At 32.3% G+C, this 24,695-nt stretch overlaps 1 protein-coding gene across 1 annotated transcript in view; it reads right to left on the bottom strand.

Annotated features, from left to right (window-relative positions):
- Positions 1-5,040, bottom strand: part of LOC143238097 (neuronal acetylcholine receptor subunit alpha-7-like) — an 81,287-nt gene extending 76,247 nt beyond the window's left edge. Inside the window, exon 1 of the mRNA XM_076478045.1 lies at positions 4,579-5,040. Within this exon, the coding sequence (XP_076334160.1) occupies positions 4,579-4,660 (82 nt within the window). The 5' untranslated portion in view covers positions 4,661-5,040. The remainder of the gene's footprint in view (positions 1-4,578) is intronic.
- Between the last annotated feature and the right edge of the window lie 19,655 nt (positions 5,041-24,695).

Here is a 24,695-nt window from a genome sequence, read left to right as displayed (position 1 = left end):
CAGGGATTAGATACCTTAAAGCTATCCGAATTACGGTCAGATGGATAGACAGATTAATTGTAATTAAATTTTAATCAAGACATTTGTCTCAGCTTTAAGTGGCTAATATTACATCTTCAACACCTACTGGATATCTGATGTTCAACCATTACGTCTTATCTGTACACTACGGGAAATAGGACGATAGATGTTACATTACAACTGAGCTCTTCCGCCTGGCCAAGAAACACATATTTTATTTATAAAACAGCGATAAAAAACCTGATAATGTTCTATATTTATGAACAAAACTAGAAATAACCAAAACGTTTAATTTCCACTTTTATAACGCTACAGAAAATAACAATCCAATGAAATTTATCGCTGTTTTATAATGAAGTAACAGGTGAAAGAAAATTTTGCTGCATTATGATGTATTAACGGGTGAATTGCATGTATAATTATTTTGTTTATCTACGTTGATTTAAACCATTGATTTATCACGTCCTGGTGAGGACTTACGTTTCATTTCAGCAAGTTAGGTGGCAACACATAATAAAAACATCTTCCATACCTCCAGCGAGTAACTGTGTAAGAACAACAGGTGGTGAGAAATTGTCCAAGCTAATTTCTTTTCTTATATAATTGTTCAAATCGCCAGCTATATATGTAACTCAGAACATTGGTTATTGTTTTTTTTCTGACACTTATTTATCACTGTCGAGTTTAATAATGCATATAATATTAGTGGTATGGTTTAATACCGGATAGGTTCGTGTTTCTACCGCTAGGGAATAGTTTAATACGGGATAGGTTCGTGTTTCTACCGCTAGAGGACTAGTTTAATACCGGTTAGGTTCGTGTTTCTGACATTAGTAGTATAGTTTAATACCGGTAAGGTTCATGTTCCTAACATGACTGGTGTAGTTTAACACCGGTTACGTTCGTATTCCTCACGGAGTAGAGGTGCGATTCGTGTTTCTTCTTAGAGCGTCGTTTATACACTATGGTGATGTGACTCACGCCACAAAACATTGTTTATACATTATGGTGATGTAACTCACGCCACGAAACATTGTTTATACAGTATAGAGAACATTTGATACAGAACAATGAAGAAAAAGAAAGTGTATTTTAGGAACATTGTTTATACACTGTACTGTACTAACTCGTGGTGCCTCGTTGGTGGTATCGAACACTCAGTTACTAATATAAAATCATAAAAAATGTTTACAGAGGTTTATTGTATACAAGTTTAAGTTCGATGTGAGTTGAATTTATAAATAGCAACACAATATTTTCTTTTGTCCTCCTATCACGGATAAACCATTTGATTTTTTTTCCAGTAGCTAAGCCTCTCCTAATATTTACCTTGTAGCAGCTTTAATCTGGTTCGTTTATATCTTACGTCACCGACTTTACTCTGGTTCGTTGAACGATTTTTATTACATTGAATGTTTTTGTTTCAAAACAAACAAACTTGTGACACAAGTAGCGTGGTCTCTCTTTGGTCAACATTAAAGGAACTGGAAAAGATACAACAAATTTCTAAGTAAGAATTAAAATAAAACATATTTACGTTCGTAAAGAATTGTAGCTACAGAAGGAAATAAATCTGAAATAACAACAAATGTAACAGTCCTCACACTGTCTCGCTATTCTTTTATTGTAAGACTAGAGGGAAGGCAGCTAGTCATCACCACCCACCACTAACTCTTGGGCTACTCTTTTAGCAACGAATAGTTGGATTGACCATCACATTATAACGTCCCCACGGCTTAAAGGGCGAGTATGTTTGGTGCAAGGGGGTGTAGAACGCTTTATCCCACCTGGTCATGCCGGGCCTGTTTCATTCTTTAACCCTAATACTAATTTGTTATTTAAGTGTGATATACCAGGTTGTTGTTTATTATCTAATTTTATTAAACTGTTAGTAAACTGTCAGCCATTTATTATCTACTGCTGGTATTATATTACTAAGATTATAATATACAGACTCATTTTAACACCATTAAGTTATTAGTTTGTTGATGAATCCAACAACAACATGGCTGTAATCCATAGTTTAATACTGTGGTGTTAATTAATCGTCGTCTTAGGAACTGATGATGCAAGACGCGAGTGTTACGTTTCACTGATGATACAAAACTTGCAAGGTGTGAGTGTTTCTTCATCACAACTTTTGTCCAGCTCTTTTTATCTTTCCTTTTGATGTTAATAATTATTTAACTGTTGAAATAATGTTTTCACATATCAGTGTGTAAACTACAAATTCTGGGTAACAAATTACATCATAAAAACGATTTGTTACACAATATATCTAAACTGTAAATGAAATGTGGTTAAATTTAATTTTCTGGAGAAGAGAAAAATGGACACGTAAAAAGTACGCTCAAAACAATCATCCAACACGAACCACAAAGTATGTGATGAAATTTGTGTTATTAGCTGAAGTAAAACCAAATTTGCGTGGGATACTACATTCATCTTGTTCAACTTTAACTTTGTAGGCCTCACATGTTTAAAATAAGAAAAAACAGTGGGTGCTCTTAGGATTACCACGTGGTTTAGATAAACATAATAAATACATAATCTTAGGATTATCTCTTAAAGTAACACGTGATTCAGATTAACCTATTACCCGAGATAATCTTAGGATTACCACGTGGTTTAGATTAACATAATAAATATATAATCTTAGGATTATCTCTTAAAGTAACACGTGATTCAGATTAACCTATTACCCGAGATAATATTAGGATGACCACGTGGTTTAGATAAACATAATAAATACATAATCTTAGGATTATCTCTTAAAGTAACACGTGATTCAGATTAACTATTACGAGATAATCTTAGGATTACCACGTGGTTTAGATTAACATAATAAATATATAATCTTAGGATTATCTCTTAAAGTAACACGTGATTCAGATTAACCTATTACCCGAGATAATCTTAGGATTACCACGTGGTTTAGATTAACATAATAAATATATAATCTTAGGATTATCTCTTAAAGTAACATGTGATTCAGATTAACCTAATACATGAGATAATCTTAGAATTATCTAGCATCTTGCTATGTTTCTATTCCATTTTCAACAGATATTAATCACAACATAAAGTAATACCGTAATACACTGACACTCGCTGGTAATACAGTCTATTGAAGATATTAATCACAACATAAAGTAATACCGTAATACACTGACACTCGCTGGTAATACAGTCTGTTGAAGATATTAATCACAACATAAAGTAATACCGTAATACACTGACACTCGCTGGTAATACAGTCTATTGAAGATATTAATCACAACATAAAGTAATACCGTAATACACTGACACTCGCTGGTAATACAGTCTGTTGAAGATATTAATCACAACATAAAGTAATACCGTAATACACTGACACTCGCTGGTAATACAGTCTATTGAAGATATTAATCACAACATAAAGTAATACCGTAATACACTGACACTCGCTGGTAATACAGTCTATTGGAAGTAAATCGTTTTTATATATCATTAACATAACATGGGTACTAATTACTTGATATTATTTTTTTATCTCGCTCGAATGTATTACTAGAAAAACAGGTCTTTTGGCCAGAATAAACTAATCTAGATACACGAAATAAACAAATCTAGATACACGAAACCATTTCTATATTTTATTTTTTTTATAAAAGCAAAATGAAATTTTCAATTTTGACTCTTTAATTGTTCAGAAAATTTTAGTAAGACAACATGGAGTCACGTTCTACATTCAGCCTGTAACTGTCACCATATTAAGTCTCTAATTTGTGGAAATGTGTCACGTGATAGATGCATTAAACGATCATTGGAATTAATTATGGTAAATCAGAAGCCTCACGGTACATTATACAAGTTAATTTTGTTCAAAAATATATAAAGACACTGGAAAAAAAATGCTTTTTGCTATAAAAACGTGTGTCTACCAGTGTTTATTAACTGTTTTGTTTTGTCAGATTATGAAGTGTGTAATTAATTACTTTAACCACGAAATTAACAAATATTCTTTAAAAGTATGTAAGGACTATAAATAAAGAATCATTTTCTCTTGAGTTCAGTAAACGGCTGAGTCCAGAATTATTGGTAACAGAACATTATATTCAAACAGCTGGCCTATCAGATTTATGAAAATAAATTTGTAATCCTTTTGTTTTATACACGCGAGAACAAATTAGTAAGAAATACTGTACCTTTGTTTCCAGTGTAAATCTATGTAGAATAAAAATTTGTAATTATCTGTTTATTTAGTTTTATTTCTAAATTTATGTTAAAGGTGGTTTTCGAGAATTATCACTTGACTACTTAACACATTGATTTGTCTGTTCAGAGTTTTTCTGGCCAAATTTCTCCATTACTAGGTTTGATGATTAATGGTAATCTTTCCAGAGATGATATATGTTCCTCTAACTTTTGTGAGAAAATGGTTCATTTTATTGAACATTTTATGTAAGACGATTATTTTTTGATGTAATTTTTATATAATTTAAAGTTAGTGACTTCTTAAAGCAGGTTAACCGTCTATTGTTTCATCCGTTGAACTGTAAATGTTTTGGTACTCACCATTTGGGTACAACGAAAACACAAATATCAGAAGCCAGTGACAAGGAATTCTTCGTGTCGAAGGAAGCCTCACTTCATTCATCGCTATATTATAAAAGTTAGAAACCGCTCGAACAATAGGCGAGTTTTAAGTCCGAATTGTTCGCTAGTGGACGACATCTTCACCTAGAATCATGGCAAGTCCAAATACTGGATCTTCAAAAGAGTCCTTACATCTCCAGACACGAAGTACTGTGGAAACGACCATTCGACCTGATGCACCATTAAATCTGCAGACAGAATGGAACATCGCACGATAATCTAATGTACGGAGCAGCTGTCTCAGTGATCAATGGTTAGATCTAGGGAGCCATTTTTTAGCCCACCTCTTTGTTGTGGGTTCCTTTTCACTCTTGCATTATACTAATTTGTTCTAAAATTGATTCCGTCTTCACAGACGTCACTTCACGAGCTCCAGCGCTGTTATAATTCTACTTCGAATGCTGTAACAGCGCATGCTCAGTGATGTTCGAGCATAAAAGGCCCGCTAGGTAAATCTGAGTCGTAGTGGTGAGAGAAGGTGAAGACCCATATTTGATTAGGGCTTTCTGACTTAGAGATTCTGGTTTCCATATAATTACATAAACAGAAGATAAAAATCGAAAAGTGACTCTTGTGTGACTGGCAACATTAAAATTAAACATTTTTACTTTCGTAAACATGACAAACAAGAGACATGACTGGACTACGAATACAGTATTATAAAAAAAAGAGAAAATATTTAAAAGTAGACTGGTACAGTGGAACAGTAAAATATTTGACTGTTGAAAAAAATGTGTTTTTTCCTTTATAATACTATAAAAATAAACTTGTTGTTTGGAATTTCGCACAAAGCTACTCGAGGGCTATCTGTGCTAGCCGTCCCTAATTTAGCAGTGTAAGACTAGAGGGAAGGCAGCTAGTCATCACCACCCACCGCCAACTCTGGGGCTACTCTTATACCAATGAATAGTGGGATTGACCGTCACATTATACGCCCCCACGACTGGGAGGGCGAGAATGTTTAGCGCGGCGCGGGAGCGAACCCGCGACCCTCCGATTACGAGTCGCACGCCTTACGCGCTTGGCCATGCCAGGCCTTAAAAATAAACACTATCTGTCCATCGATAAGGTATACAAATGTCGATGTGCTGTCCCTTATCACACTGTAAAAATAAATACTATCTGTTTCTCGATATGGTATAAAAATGTCGATATGTCGTACAACACAGAGAACTATCTGTACTCTGTGTACCGTAGGCATTACATATCAAAAAATTAGCTATGTAAGTTTGTAAATTTACCGCTGCCTCACCAGGAGGTGAGGAATATACACATAAAGATGTAAAATCAGTATTATGATTACATCAGGGACACTAAATAACATGTGGTCTTGTAAAGACAAAAAGAACATGTGAAAATCATATTTACTAGGGATTGTTTAACAGAGGGATTTTAATTACTTTCATTGATTGTATTTACCAGGGATTGTTTAACAAATGGACTTAAATTACTTCCATTCATTGTACATATTAGGGAATGTTTTACAAAGGGATATAATTAATTCCATTCATTGTATTTACTAGGGATTGTTTAACAGAGGATTTTAATTACTTTCATTGATTGTATTTACCAGGGATTGTTTAACAAATGGACTTAAATTACTTCCATTCATTGTACATATTAGGGAATGTTTTACAAAGGGATATAATTAATTCCATTCATTGTATTTACTAGGGATTGTTTAACAGAGGGATTTTAATTACTTTCATTGATTGTATTTACCAGGGATTGTTTAACAAATGGACTTAAATTACTTCCATTCATTGTACATATTAGGGAATGTTTTACAAAGGGATATAATTAATTCCATTCATTGTATTTACTAGGGATTGTTTAACAGAGGGATTTTAATTACTTTCATTGATTGTATTTACCAGGGATTGTTTAACAAATGGACTTAAATTACTTCCATTCATTGTACATATTAGGGAATGTTTTACAAAGGGATATAATTAATTCCATTCATTGTATTTACTAGGGATTGTTTAACAGAGGGATTTTAATTACTTTCATTGATTGTATTTACCAGGGATTGTTTAACAAAGGGACTTAAATTACTTCCATTCATTTTACATACTAGGGATTGTTTAAGAATGGGTCTTTAATTACTTCTATTCATTGTGTTTACTAGGGATTGTTTAGCAAATGGATTTTAATCATTTCCATTCATTGTATTTAGTTCGGATTGTTTAACAAAGGGACTTTAATTACTTCCATATATTATATTTACTAGGGATTGTTTTGGAAAGGGATTTTAATGACTTCAATTTATTATATTTACTAGATATTGTTCAACAAAGGAACGTTAATAACTTCTATTCTTTGTATTTACGAGGGATTGTTTAACAAGGGGATTTTAATTAATTCCATTCATTCTATTTAGTAGGGATGGTTTAAAAAAGGGGTTTTAATAACTTCTCTTCATTGTACATATTAGGGAATGTTTTACAAAGGGATATAATTAATTCCATTAATTGTATTTACTAGGGATTGTTTAACAGAGGGATTTTAATTACTTTCATTGATTGTATTTACCAGGGTTTGTTTAACAATGGGACTTTAAATACTTTCATTCATTGTACTTAGTAGGGATTGTTTAACAAAGAGACGTTAATAACTTCTATTCATTATATTTAGTAGGGATTGTTTAACAAAGAGACGTTAATAACTTCTATTCATTATATTTAGTAGGGATTGTTTAACAAAGAGACGTTAATAACTTCTATTCATTATATTTAGTAGGGATTGTTTAACAAAGGGACTTCAATTTCTTTCATTCACTGTGTTTACTAGAGATTGTTTAACAAAGGGATTTTAATTAATTCCATTCATTGTATTTACTGGAGATTGTTTAGAAAAGGGAGTTTTTTAATTCTATTCTATATATTTAATAGGGATTTTTTTAAAAAGAGATTTTAATTAATTCCTCATTTTATTTACTAGGGATTGTTTAAAAATGGGATTTTAAATAATTCCATTCATTGTATTTTCTAAGATTATTTAGCTTTACCACAAATGGTGAGTTATTGAATGCTAATTCAACTATTATTCTCAGTTTGAAGTTTGTTTGAAATAATTAAAAGGCAGACTTAAGTAAATATCGCTAAGCCTTCCGCAGGTTGCTTGGAAGGCCTAAAAACATTGTTTATACTTATATAAGAAAAGGCAGTTTGGGATAATCGACATACACATCCATTCACTTTAAACTAAGTAGTCTTCAACGAAAATATTACAATGTACAATGATAAAGTAATGTTTTGACGTAGTCAGACCGAAAAGGTCGTTTATCAGATGATTAAAAAGGGTGTTTATCAGATTAAGGACTGGGTTTGTCACATGTTTGAAACGGGTATTTCTAGATTAAGAATGATGTTTGTCAAAATAAAGACGACAAAACAGGTATTTCAAAGTTTAAATTATATGATATCCTTACCAAAGAACCGAAATCTAATAATGAACTACACAAAAGATACAATTGTTCAATTGTTTCGATAATACTCCGTAGTGCATTTTTGTATTCTTTCAGTAATACATTTGAACTATATTTTAGAATTGCTTGAATAATATATCTGAACTATATTCTAGGTTTGTTTCAATAATATATCCGATCCATGTTTTTGTTTCGGTTCAATAATATATCTGACTACATTTTAGTATTGTTTCAATAATATATCCGATCTGTGTTTTTGTTTCGGTTCAATAATATATCTGACTACATTTTAGTATTGTTTCAATAATATTCTGAATTATAATTTTGTATTGGTAAAATTGCAGAACACAGAAACAGTTAATTTGGGGCTTAAAACCAACTTTAGTTAACACTCCTACGAAACGTGGGGCCTAATAGGCCCCAGAGCAACTTGAAAGGTTATTAATATTAGGCTAATAATTTTGTATTTAAATGAAATTGCCATTTAAATCCATTAATGAATGGATTAACGAGATTCCCACTGTCCCTATCTACTATCTAGCGAAACCACAGCCAGGGGAACGGGCTTGGAGAAATCAGGACTAGAAACGTCTTTTCGTAGGAGTGTTAAATGTTATATTGATCTAAGGTAAAAATAAATACGATAAAATCGTTCACTTTAGGCGAGGACTACAAAAAATCGTTTATTTTGATTAAACATAGACGACATGTTTGTTTAATTTTGTCTCTTGGTCTAACAATGGGCTAAATTAAGAACATAAATTACAGAAATATATTTCGAATCAGGGATAAACATTGAGAGGGGTGTTATAAAAAAGAAAATACGTTTTATAGGCTAGAAATTAAAGATACAAATCGGGGAGAGATAAAAAGGAATTTTAATTTTTAGAGGCTGGGAAGCAAAGAAACGTTGACGTAAAAAGTTAAAAAATAGTTATTAATGGCTTTGGATAGCCAGCTAGTAAATAGAACGGCTTTCAACCATGTAGAAACAGATATTTATAACCACAGATATAACACGATTTGTACATATGCAGCTGCCTAACAGTTAAAAATCATACCTGCTTACAGGCGAAGAAACATTTCATTTTAAACCAGAACATGCAAATTCATTTACCTTGATTGTAGAGGTTAAAAAAAGAAGCGAACTGGCATCTATTTGATTTTGTCATTGTATGACTGATTTAATCAAAGATACGGCAAGACTTCAAAATAATTATGTTTAGTTTCATATTATCACAAAAAGAATTATGACTATTATTTTATGTGGTTAATAAAAAGCTATCTAATATTAGGCTAACATTTTTGTTATTTTAAATGTTACAATAATCTAGTTTCTTTCCATAGCTCGATTATTAAACACGCCTTAATAGCAGAAAACTCATTTTAAAATTGTCGACAATTCCAGCTGTCGTTCGTTTACTAAATTTCAAGAATCAATGAGTAACAAATGTTGGTAAGACGATGAGTAGAACTGTAAGGTAGCATTCCAGAATGTTTCTTGTGGGTTTTCATAAGGCTTAGCATTTTTGTCATTTGTCTCGTTTCACCCTATACAAATCAGAAGACTTCCTTGATATAAATGTTTTTTTTTAAGTATTTAGATTGGTTTGTGAACGAATGACAATATGTTTAGTTATTGTCTTATTCGTCTCGGCAGCTACCAACAAAGAAAAAAAAATGAGAGAGAAAGAGAGACGAAACAGAAAAATGTAATCCTCCTTCTAGCAACAAGCTAATTTTATCTTCACATCTTTATATTAGATTTCAAGTCGTCTGTAATGGACATTCTTATTTTTCAGTAATGGTGAATATAATTTGATTCCTTGTTTTGAAAACCTGTTAAAACTGCAAACTGCGGAACATTAAACGAAATACCGAGCACTATTTGAAGAAGGAAAATACAAATTACAGCGATTAGGGCAGCAGTTAGTGAATGTCAACAAACCTACTTATATCAATCTTATATCGTCTGGCAACATCAGTACATTTAACACTAAGCCTAAAGATCTTATGAAAGTAATCATTGGGTCTTATACGTCTGTAGAGGTGTATGAATATAAAATCTGATCTTCTATAGAGGTGTATGAATATAAAATCTGATCTTCTATAGAGGAGTACGAATATAAAATCTGATCTTCTATAGAGGAGTACGAATATAAAATCTGATCTTCTATAGAGGTGTATGAATATAAAATCTGATCTTCTATAGAGGAGTACGAATATAAAATCTGATCTTCTATAGAGGAGTACGAATATAAAATCTGATCTTCTGTAGAGGTGTATGAATATAAAATCTGATCTTCTGTAGAGGTATATGAATATAAACCTAATCTACTGTTCACTTTACTTGAGTTTCACACGCAAACCTGTCATTTACTTCGTGTAAACTTTAGTAAGTTTCAAAAGCAAACTTGTAATTTACTCTGTGTAAACTACAATAACTTCCAAATGGCTAAGTCATAAGTATGTGGACATTGCTTAGACTTCCTAAATTAAAATACTGTGTATGTGTGTGTTCTACGTTTTTGACTGGTGAACTATGTGGAACGACTGTCGTTAAACAAGGTGAGTTATTTTGTCTGATAGTGAATGACCTTGGGGATCGATCTTAGAATCTGATCCCACCATGGTTTCTTCCTGCGTTGGAAGGACACGTCTACTAGTTTGTTATCGAAAGAATTGTCCTGGATGAAAGTAGATGTCAAACTCGCCATATATATGGATGCGTATTTCTACCACATAAATAAGATATGGTCGATTCGCATTTTGTACGCCTCGAGACCGAAAACCTTCGTTGAACATTTTTGCTCTTTGAGCTGAGATGATGATATAATGATTCAATCCCATTATTCGTTAGTTAAAGAGTAGCCCAAGAGTTGGCGGTAAGTAGTGTTTGCTAATTACCTATTTTCAAATTTATCACTTGAAAATTTGGTAGGACTAGTCTCAAACTGAAATATTAGTGTGTGTTATTTATAAAACACAAAACAACAGAATATTAAAAGGCAGAACGTACACATCTTATCGAATTCCGATAAGAATGTTTAAAAATAACTTTTACGTTTAGCTTAAACAATACGCTGTCAGCTGTTGCTAAGATTAGGGCACTGTTTTCTCCAATGTTTTGTTTTTATACTTCGCTAATAATAATCAATATGACACGCTGACCTAGTATTATAGTTGTATAGTCTAGTAGGCTTAGAATCTAGGGTAAGCAAGCTGGGTAAGTTTATTAATACTCTTACAAGAAACATGCTTGTTACACTTCGTAAGATGCTATGTTATTGTTGTTCTGTGTAGCTTGTAAAGTTATTTAATACCTCAGACAACTTTGGTCACCAAAAACGTTTCAAATAAATATTCTATTAAAGTCACATTTGTTTCGAGTTAGAAGCTCTCGGTCATATTTACAGTAAATGATATCTCGTGACAGGCGGACATAACAGTCGATGTTTAGAGACATGTTTTAAACTAAAACTTGATGTCTGTGTTAGAAATTTTGATATCAATTCGTGGCCAGAAGAAGATGAAAAGAAAAGAAAGTAGAAATATATGTACACAAACACACAATATCAGTATACACAATTATAAACACACACAATATCAGTATACACAATTATAAACACACACAATATCAGTACACACAATTATAAACACACACAATATCAGTAAACACACACAATATCAGTATACACAATTATAAACACACACAATATCAGTATACACAATTATAAACACACACAGGAACACGTATATCAGTATAAACACGTATGAATGAGTACGTACACGTATATATGTATACATTCATATATAACAGTATATACAAACATATATACAACCATAAATATTCAAGCCATAAAACAAAAAGACATTAACGTGAAATAAAATACGCTGCATATTTTTTAAAAGGATTCTATGGTACAAGCTACAACGTGGGATTATAAAATGTATCCTCGGTTTTGGAGGTGAATGAGAAGGTAGGACCTAAATTGCGGCGAGGATACACAGTCTATCAGTCTCTACCTTCAATTCCCTTGTCTCACATAAGAAAATTAGGAAAGCAAAATGTGGGAACTCAAGCCCACAACGTCCCACATCTATATCACCTTTCACTGCCTGAAGACAGTTGTGGGAAGGTGACTGCTTTCCCAAGTTAAAATAATAAAAAGATAAGCATAAAAAGAAAAATAAATAAAAATGAAAATAAGCTAATACCATTTGGGGGTAAGTAAGATAAAAGTTACCTCTTGAAGTTAGCATTGCTGTTCTTAATATTATAGAGTGATAATTTACTGTGACTGTCGTGCTTTTATATGTAGCTTAAAAGTGTACATCTGTATAAAGTAGTGCCAAGTTCTGAGATTGGTGCATTAATATATAATTATACATCTAAATGTAGATGATGTTAACAATTTACTTTGTGAATGTGAATATAGTTTATTTGTTGATACCTTTCATGAACATGTTATTACTGGTTATTTAGATATTATAAAAGACAAAATATCACGTGAAATAAACAAAAAATGAACTAAATACATAATAGCAACAAAATGTTATAAAAATAATATTCTAAAATATCTTGAATAAAATACTGATGAATATATTTTAAAACTTAATTATATTACAGTTTATCCACCTAGGTGGTTTTTAGGATGAAAATTATATACACTTAAAAATAAAAATAAAATTATTCCACATAAATTAAAAAAATTACCATGTTTATCATTTAATCAGCTAAAAATATGATTAAATAACAGTAACAAATATGTTTATAGCTCCTACTGATAAAGCTAACTGTAACATTACCACAAAACTGTGCATTAATTATAATAAAAGAAATTAAATTTGTCAATTAATCCAAAGATACAGTAACTTATAATTTCGTTGAAGTTTTTCATAAACCTTATTCTAAACATAATTCTTATGTAAATTTACAGTTTCTAAATTATAAATCTCCAATTAAATTTAGATTTATTTCCAATTCGATAAAAACAATTATTAAACAAACGGCTATATTATTAAATAAATTACTTAATATTTTACTTGATAAAATAGAACATATAAGTATTAACAATAAAAGATACGCATTGGACAATAACAAATAACCAACCTATTGTAGAATGTGCAAGAAAGTGTGAGAAGGTAAACAGTATTCAGACATTTGATTTTACAACATTATATACCATAATACCATTAAAATATTTTATCTTTGTTTCAAATTCATTAATAGAACAATATTGTTATCCTTTTAGAGAACTGGAAAAAAGAAAACATAAAAACATAAAAGATTAAGTTTCTGTATTCATATTCATTTTGTATTTTTAAACAACCAGGTTGTTAAACAAGTGATCGGAGTTCCAAAAGGAGCTAACAGTTCAAACTTGTGTAGCAAATTTGTATTTATATTACTATGAAAATATATTAATTGATGACATTACAACTCCTGATAGTTTTACTTTAACTTGCAGATATATTAATGATTTAATAAACAGTGATGACGAGAAAACCCACTTGTAGAGAAAAATGTAAAAACGATTGATTTGGGTTGAGAAAACTTTTATGTAGAGGAGCGGAGAAAACATACGCACACACCTAGACAGAAAGCAAAATCAAACAACAAAAGTAAATATACCCCACGATTTAAAAAATTATGAAACCATATACTGCTGCGTACCATATATTCCCGACATCAGCAGAAAAATAACCAACATTTGGAAAAACTAGTAATAAAATATGACATTACAGTTAATATCAAATTTATTCAAATACCAAACACAAAACTGAGGTCTATACTATGTAAAAACTACACTGACAAACACCACACCAACATTATTTATAAAATACAATGTGATAACTGCTACGACTTCTATATTGAAGAAACAAGTAGGAAAATGGAAACCAGATTCAAAGAACACAAAAAGTCACCTTTGTACGTTTTCGAACACTGCAAGTCAAATAAACACAACATAACCATAGAAAACACCCAAATACTAAATAAAGAAACAAACATAAACAAACGCAAAATTAAAGAAGCCTTACTTATACAACAACTCAAGCCCAAAATAAACCAATACAAAGGAACACCTTTATACCGATATTAATATGTAATCGAACATCTAAGCACGCCCTCTACATTCCTACACTCAATTACCCAGCCCCCTTCAAACATGTGGTCAGCTACCGGTCAGTTAACACTTTCTTTCTTTGTGAATCTAACAATGACCGAAGAAGGTCGAAACGTTGTTCGCTCTTCTACATAAACATTTTCTCAACCCAAACGAGCCGTTTTTACATGTATATTGATGATTTAATTAGAATAAATAATTCTGAAACATATAATATTATTGACACCATTTATCAACAGAATATATTCAGATATTGTTTACCCTCCTTACACAGTAATACTCCAGCCCATTTATTAAAAACATTATATCTTCACAGTTATTCAAGTTTTACTTACCCTCCTTACACAGTAATTTACCATAGCCATCTACAATAAACATTATGACTTCACAGTTATTCAAGTTTTATTTACCCTCCTTACACAGTAATTTACCATAGCCATCTACAATAAACATTATGACTTCACAGTTATTCAAGTTTTATTTACCCTCCTTATACAGTAATTTACCATAGCCATCTACAATAAACATTATGACTTCACAGTTATTCAGGTTTTATTTACCCTCCTTACACAGTAATTTACCATAGCCATCTACAATAAACATTATGACTTCACAGTTATTCAGGTTTTATTTACCCTCCTTACACAGTAATTTACCATAGCCATCTACAATAAACATTATGACTTCACAGTTATTCAGGTTTTATTTACCCTCCTTACACAGTAATTTACCATAGCCATCTACAATAAACATTATGACTTCACAGCTATTCAGGTTTTATTTACCCTCTTTACATCGTAACGTTCTATACCCATTTACTCTAAACATTATAACTTCACATTTATTCAGATATTGTTTACCTTTCTTTCACAGTAATGCTCCATATCCATCTATTATAAACAGTATAACTATATAGTTATTAAGATATTGTAAATTTGTAATAAATTACAATATTTTATTAATAATATTGATTACTGACACAGAAATTAATAGTTAATGGATCTCATAAAAAATGTCAGATAAAATTATAAATAATTCTGGAATAAATACGAAAGATATATTAAATAAATAGAAGGAAAGTAAAATTAGATAAATTCTATTAAAATTATTTTTAGTTAAAAATAAGGTTATTTTAGATCTTTGCACTACTTTATGCGGATGGACACCTTAAACTGCTTATAAAAGTACGACAGGCACAAGAAATTATCACTTTGCTGCTTTTATTTGTTGCTGTTTTTGATTAAACATAAAGGTACACAATGGGCTGTCTGTGCTCTGCCCACCACGTGTATCGAAACGTAGTTTCTAGTGTTGTAAGTCCGTAGACGTGCCCCTGTGGAGTCGCTTTACTTTGTCGGGTTAATTAGTGCCTCTACAATACTGGGGACAGCAATGCTAACTTCAAGAGGTAACTTTTATCTCACATACCCCATTATTTATTAATTTTTCTTCTTTTTATATTTATTATATTTTTATTTTAACTTGGAAGAACAGCCACCTTCCCTCAACTGTCTGCAGGTAGTGGAGGGTGATATAGATGTGGGACGTTGTGGGCTTGAACACCTACATCTTGCTCCCCTAATTGTTAATTTTCTTATAGGAGACTAGCGAATTGGTGGTTAAGATTAGTTGACGGTGTATCCCCACCGCAATGTGGGTCCTACTTCCGCAGTCACCTCTAAAACCGAGAATACATCTTATAATCCCACGTTGTAGCCTATACCATAGAATCCTTTTTAAAAATATCTCGCGTATTTTATTTCAAGTTAATATGTTTTTGTTTTATAGCATGAATATTTTATGGTTAGAATATGATTTAATGAGAGGTTGGGATTTGCTGCTTTTAACGCAGTCCTTTCTCCTGATTTTGTTTATTCATTTAGCTTCATTTGAAAGAAATTATTTGATTTCTCATATATATATATATATATATTAGCCTACAAACACACATTTATAACATGACATAACGTTGAGGGACAGCAAAGGGACTATTGGTTAGTCACCAAATTAAACTATTAAAAACAATAAAATTCAAAGCTCATATAATTACCAAACTTTGTCTTATACTCATTTAAATTCACTGTTTTGCCACAACTCTGATTCATCACACAGATATATACGTTAGTGTACGTATGTTTGTAAGAAGATTCCTGCATGTTAAATTTATATACAAAACTTGTTATGTTTTAAGCTTTTCATAATATTGTTAAACTGGTAGAGTTTAGTTTAACTTTGTTATTGGATCATTTTGCCATCTTCGTCTACAAGGTCAGCGAATGCGAGATTAAACTGAATGAAGGTGTACCTCTGACGTAAGTACCATAAAAAACCTACTGTGTGTTATTACGTAATGACAATTGTAATTTAATGTCTCAACAAAAATAGCTTATCTCATATAAACAAAACCAATTAAAAACATGGTATAATGTCCAAACAATCATATATTACCTAATTTTTAAAGAATTGTAGTTTAGCTAACATCCAAAAAGTCTATTTTAACCAAACGAAAAATATCTAATATCTCAACAATCATAGATTTAAAAGTATTACGTTTTCAACATCCAAACAAACATTGTCTATTCAATATCTAAAGAGCATAAATTATGATATACCAAAAAGATAGTCTATACAACATCTGAACAAAAACCGATTATCCAACAGATGAAGAAATGTAGATTATCCGATATCCAATCAAAGATAACCAATATCGAAACACGATTAGACTAGCTAAACCACTTGCATATTTTTACAATAATTTGTTCAACAGTTTTTATTTGTGAAATATTTTAATGAACGTAGCTACAATTAAGAATTTCTCGTTAGATAATTATAAAAAAAACAAATATAAATATATATGCGAGGAAACATCACAACTTAAACAGGATATATGAACTCTTAAATAATTTAGCAATGGCAAGATAAGTTGTTAACAACAAAACGTATAATAGTTAAATTGTGGTTTATAACCCAAGAACTGTGTATGAATTCACGCTTTAGTAAGTTAAATAACATATTTTCTCATTAAATGATATCAAATCTATGAACTTTCATGACAAGAATTTGAACTCCCCACTGATATAACGTAAATGTTGTGTCCACAGCAATGAAGTTAACGTATTTAAACAAACACTCACTGTTGTTTAAAGTTAACGTGACTGAAAAATATTGTTTACTTTAGGCTTAGCAAGAATTACTATTCTTGATGGAGTAAGAAAACTATTGTCATAGCTTCTAAATATTGAACTTTAAAAAGAAAAGTGAAATCGAGAAATTTTCTAAAATATATTTTGTTTTGCTTCATTAAGGTCCAGAACTTGTATCGCACATCCGTAAATATGTTAGATTTTCTTTGGTTTGTTCGAGTTATCTACCACGGTGATTCGAACCGTGTCATAAGTCCACGAACTTATCTCTCACCTGTTCTCTGGAAATAATCATCGACATAACTTTTTTCAGGTAAACTGGCCCTGCATGGCCAAGAGCTTAGGGCACTCAATTCTTAATATGAGGGTCACGGGTTCAAATCCCCTTCGTACTAAACATGTTCGTCCTTTTAGCTGTGGGAGCGTTATAATGTGACAGTCAGTTTCACTATTCGTTGGTCACGAAATAGCCCAAGAGTTGGCGGTAGGTGTTAATGACTAGCTGCCTTACCTCTAGTCTTGCACTGCTAAATTATGGACGGCTGGATCAGATAGCCCTCTCATAGCTTTCCGCGAAATAAAAAGAACAAACCAAGTCGCGCACGCTAACTAGTGTAATAATGTTCTAATATTATTATTTGTATAATTTGTTTCTCTTTTGAAATATTTAAGAACTTTTCTGTGAAACGAACGTCAGATTCCCTTTCTAGAAGTAATTAAGTGAACTGTAAAAGTTCACTTTCTTCTGGCAGTGCAGAACTCAGCTGCATCGATCGTTCATCACATCCTTAAGTTTAAAATTACTCAAACTGAAGTTGTTTTTTCTATTTAGAAAGTCTTAAGAACTGCAGCTGGTCGTTCGTCATAATCACAACCGATATACTAATAGTTAGAGATAATAATACCAGGGACGCTGTTCAGGTACGTTATTTGTTTATACATGAAAACGTAAATTTTAATTTTGTTTTTTAAATTCATGTTTCCCAATAACACCAGTTTCCTTGGTTATTTAATTAACCCACTAAGGTTGTATAAAATAATAACATTTTAGAACGGTTGATCAGCTGTTCAAGTACTTGCTTAAAACTACTGTGTAGCCAACGATTTACAGTTATTTTTTGTTATTGGACCAACACAACTATTCTCGGTAGTTGGAAATGAATAAACTAATTACTTATCGTGTTTTGATAGAGGAACCGACACTGTTTCAGTTAGTTTCAAACACAAATAAATATAAATTAATTTGCTTTCTCGTACGTCATCAGCAATAAATAAATGTTTTAGTAGCTTAAATATTTTATTTTCATAGTTTATGGAGAACCTGGTGGTGAATTTAGTTAACGACGAGAATCTTTTTTTTTTATATATCCACCAGCTGTCGCTTCTCCTAACTCAATTTAATTACGATTTTGAACAAAAATAATACTGACCTTTGATTGGTAGTTTAATCACACTACACGACACCACCTAACCTATGTTTAAGAAGCAGCTATCGAAATTATGATGGAATCTCAAGGTTTAGCGTTCTACTTCCTCAACCCGGTCTGGTTTATATTTAAGTGAGAATTCACAGATGATATTTATTAGTTGGAAAAGTGTTCGAAGTAATTCCAGATGAGAGCACAAACTGACAGTTTTTATTGAATCACCGGACTCCTTTGGTGTGGTCGGTGATATTTAACTTTGTTTATATTCAGAAAAAAATATTTTAAGGAAAATTATCACATAAAGACACTGTACAGAATAACCCTATGTTTATTAGCGTTAAACAACTGAATGTAGAAAAGCGATTCTTTCTCACTCTTTACTGTTTCATTATATTAGAATGTTATTTTTATAAGGGGTTTTCTACAAATTTCATTGCTTTCTTGATAACATTTCTTAAAGTTTCTAAGGGACTTAATTACAAACTCATACTTAATATGATTCATGAAAATGTAATAACGGATAACTAGTAATTCGAATACCATAATAAACACAGAACTCCTAACGCGATCCTGAAAGGAAGCAAGTACATGCACTTCTTATTATGGTCAAAACGATCTGTACCCATTCTAGTCTCGTGCTTCTAAAGCCACAGAAATAGCAATACCTTCATAACATAAAACACTTACCTAAAATACTGGACATTAATGCCAGAAACACATAACCTCATTAAAGAACGAAGAAAACTCAGACACTTATACATGAGAAACAGAGACCGAACGCTTCAACTAAAAATAAATAAATCATACTCGCTAATTAAACGCAACATCAGCATACCAAGCAAAGAAAACTGACTCAAATACTGCAACATATTAGACAGTAGTAACACCAACCAAAAGGAATTTTGAAAAAAAAATTAAATCAATTATGGGAGGAGAGAACAATAACTCTTCCAACACATTATAGTACAGACCTAGTATTGGAAACCAACACATTATAGTACAGACCTAGTATTGGAAACCAACACATTATAGTACAGACCTAGTATTGGAAACCAACACATTATAGTACAGACCTAGTATTGGAAACCAACACATTATAGTACAGACCTAGTATTGGTACCAACACATTATAGTACAAACCTAGTATTGGTACCAACACATTATAGTACAGACCTAGTATTGGAAACCAACACATTATAGTACAGACCTAGTATTGGTACCAACACATTATAGTACAGACCTAGTATTGGAAACCAACACATTATAGTACAGACCTAGTATTGGAAACCAACACATTATAGTACAGACCTAGTATTGGAAACCAACACATTATAGTACAGACCTAGTATTGGAAACCAACACATTATAGTACAGACCTAGTATTGGAAACCAACACATTATAGTACAGACCTAGTATTGGAAACCAACACATTATAGTACAGACCTAGTATTGGTAAACCTAGTATTGGAAACCAACATTATAGTACAGACCTAGTATTGGAAACCAACACATTATAGTACAGACCTAGTATTGGAAACCAACACATTATAGTACAGACCTAGTATTGGAAACCAACACATTATAGTGACCTAGAAACCAACACATTATAGTACAGACCTAGTATTGGAAACCAACACATTATAGTACAGACCTAGTATTGGAAACCAACACATTATAGTACAGACCTAGTATTGGAAACCAACACATTATAGTACAGACCTAGTATTGGAAACCAACACATTATAGTACAGACCTAGTATTGGAAACCAACACATTATAGTACAGACCTAGTATTGGAAACCAACACATTATAGTACAGACCTAGTATTGGAAACCAACACATTATAGTACAGACCTAGTATTGGAAACCAACACATTATAGTACAGACCTAGTATTGGAAACCAACACATTATAGTACAGACCTAGTATTGGAAACCAACACATTATAGTACAGACCTAGTATTGGAAACCAACACATTATAGTACAGACCTAGTATTGGTACAGACCTAGTAAACCAACACATTATAGTACAGACCTAGTATTGGAAACCAACACATTATAGTACAGACCTAGTATTGGAAACCAACACATTATAGTACAGACCTAGTATTGGAAACCAACACATTATAGTACAGACCTAGTATTGGAAACCAACACATTATAGTACAGACCTAGTATTGGAAACCAACACATTATAGTACAGACCTAGTATTGGAAACCAACCAACACATTATAGTACAGACCTAGTATTGGAAACCAACACATTATAGTACAGACAGACCTAGTATTGGAAACCAACACATTATAGTACAGACCTAGTATTGGAAACCAACACATTATAGTACAGACCTAGTATTGGAAACCAACACATTATAGTACAGACCTAGTATTGGTATTGGAACCAACACATTATAGTACAGACCTAGTATTGGAAACCAACACATTATAGTACAGACCTAGTATTGGAAACCAACACATTATAGTACAGACCTAGTATTGGAGTAACCAACACATTATAGTACAGACCTAGTATTGGAAACCAACACGTTATAGTACAGACCTAGTATTGGAAACCAACACATTATAGTACAGACCTAGTATTGGAAACCAACACATTATAGTAGACCTAGTATTGGACCAACACATTATAGTACAGGAAACCAACACATTATAGTACAGACCTAGTATTGGAAACCAACACATTATAGTACAGACCTAGTATTGGAAACCAACACATTATAGTACAGACCTAGTATTGGAAACCAACACATTATAGTACAGACCTAGTATTGGAAACCAACACATTATAGTACAGACCTAGTATTGGAAACCAACACATTATAGTACAGACCTAGTATTGGAAACCAACACATTATAGTATTATAGTACAGACCTAGTATTGGAAACCAACACATTATAGTACAGACCTAGTATTGGAAACCAACACTAGTATTATAGTACAGACCTAGTATTGGAAACCAACACATTATAGTACAACCAACACATTATAGTACAGACCTAGTATTGGAAACCAAACCAACACATTATAGTACAGACCTAGTATTGGAAACCAACACATTATAGTACAGACCTAGTATTGGAAACCAACACATTATAGTACAGACCTAGTATTGGAAACCAACACATTATAGTACAGACCTAGTATTGGAAACCAACACATTATAGTACAGACCTAGTATTGGAAACCAACACATTATAGTTAGTATTGGAAACCAACACATTATAGTACAGACCTAGTATTGGAAACCAACACATTATAGTACAGACCTAGTATTGGAAACCAACACATTATAGTACAGACCTAGTATTGGAAACCAACACATTATAGTACAGACCTAGTATTGGAAACCAACACATTATAGTACAGACCTAGTATTGGAAACCAACACATTATAGTACAGACCTAGTATTGGAAACCAACACATTATAGTACAGACCTAGTATTGGAAACCAACACATTATAGTACAGACCTAGTATTGGAAACCAACACATTATAGTACAGACCTAGTATTGGAAACCAACACATTATAGTACAGACCTAGTATTGGAAACCAACACATTATAGTACAGACCTAGTATTGGAAACCAACACGTTATAGTACAGACCTAGTATTGGAAACCAACACATTATAGTACAAACCAACCAACATTATAGTACAGACCTAGTATTGGAAACCAACACATTATAGTACAGACCTAGTATTGGAAACCAACACGTTATAGTACCAGTATTGGAAACCAACACATTATAGTACAGACCTTGGAAACCAACACATTATAGTACAGACCTAGTATTGGAAACCAACACATTATAGTACAGACCTAGTATTGGAAACCAACACATTATAGTACAGACCTAGTATTGGAAACCAACACATTATAGTACAGACCTAGTATTGGAAACCAACACATTATAGTACAGACCTAGTATTGGAAACCAACACATTATAGTACAGACCTAGTATTGGAAACCAACACATTATAGTACAGACCTAGTATTGGAAACCAACACATTATAGTACAGACCTAGTATTGGAAACCAACACATTATAGTACAGACCTAGTATTGGAAACCAACACATTATAGTACAGACCTAGTATTGGAAACCAACACATTATAGTACAGACCTAGTATTGGAAACCAACACATTATAGTACAGACCTAGTATTGGAAACCAACACATTATAGTACAGACCTAGTATTGGAAACCAACGTTATAGTACAGACCTAGTATTGGAAACCAACACATTATAGTACAGACCAACACATTATAGTACAGACCTAGTATTGGAAACCAACACATTATAGTACAGACCTAGTATTGGAAACCAACACATTATAGTACAGACCTAGTATTGGAAACCAACACATTATAGTACAGACCTAGTATTGGAAACCAACACATTATAGTACAGACCAACAACATTATAGTACAGACCTAGTATTGGAAACCAACACATTATAGTACAGACCTAGTATTGGAAACCAACACATTATAGTACAGACCTAGTATTGGAAACCAACACATTATAGTACAGACCTAGTATTGGAAACCAACACATTATAGTACAGACCTAGTATTGGAAACCAACACATTATAGTACAGACCTAGTATTGGTAAACCAACACATTATAGTACAGACCTAGTATTGGAAACCAACACATTATAGTACAGACCTAGTATTGGAAACCAACACATTATAGTACAGACCTAGTATTGGAAACCAACACATTATAGTACAGACCTAGTATTGGAAACCAACACATTATAGTAGAGACCTAGTATTGGAAACCAACACGTTATAGTACAGACCTACAGTATTGGAACCAACACATTATAGTACAGACCTAGTATTGGAAACCAACACATTATAGTACAGACCTAGTATTGGTACCAACACATTATAGTACAGACCTAGTATTGGTACCAACACATTATAGTACAGACCTAGTATTGGTACCAACACATTATAGTACAGACCTAGTATTGGAAACCAACACATTATAGTACACCTTGTATTGGAACCCAACACCAACACATTATAGTACAGACCTAGTATTGGAAACCAACACATTATAGTACAGACCTAGTATTGGAAACCAACACATTATAGTACAGACCTAGTATTTAGTACAGAAACCAACACATTATAGTACAGACCTAGTATTGGAAACCAACACGTTATAGTACAGACCTAGTATTGGAAACCAACACATTATAGTACAGACCTAGTATTGGAAACCAACACATTATAGTAAACCAACCACATTATAGTACAGACCTAGTATTGGAAACCAACACATTATAGTACAGACCAACCAACATTATAGTACAGACCTAGTATTGGAAACCAACACATTATAGTACAGACCTAGTATTGGAAACCAACACATTATAGTAAACCAACACACGTTATAGTACAGACCTAGTATTGGAAACCAACCAACACATTATAGTACAGACCTAGTATTGGAAACCAACACATTATAGTACAGACCTAGTATTGGAAACCAACACACGTTATAGTACAGACCTAGTATTGGAAACCAACACATTATAGTACAGACCTGGTATTGGAAACCAACACATTATAGTACAGACCTGGTATTGGAAACCAACACATTATAGTACAGACCTAGTATTGGAAACCAACACATTATAGTACAGACCTAGTATTGGTACCAACACATTATAGTACAGACCTAGTATTGGAAACCAACACATTATTATAGTACAGACCTAGTATTGGAAACCAACACATTATAGTACAGACCTAGTATTGGAAACCAACACATTATAGTACAGACCTAGTATTGGAAACCAACACATTATAGTACAGACCTAGTATTGGAAACCAACACATTATAGTACAGACCTAGTA

Source organism: Tachypleus tridentatus, chromosome 2 (assembly GCF_004210375.1).
Source record: "Tachypleus tridentatus isolate NWPU-2018 chromosome 2, ASM421037v1, whole genome shotgun sequence".
Classification (NCBI taxonomy): Eukaryota; Metazoa; Arthropoda; class Merostomata; order Xiphosura; family Limulidae; genus Tachypleus; species Tachypleus tridentatus.
This window is presented reverse-complemented; position numbering and strand designations above follow the sequence as displayed.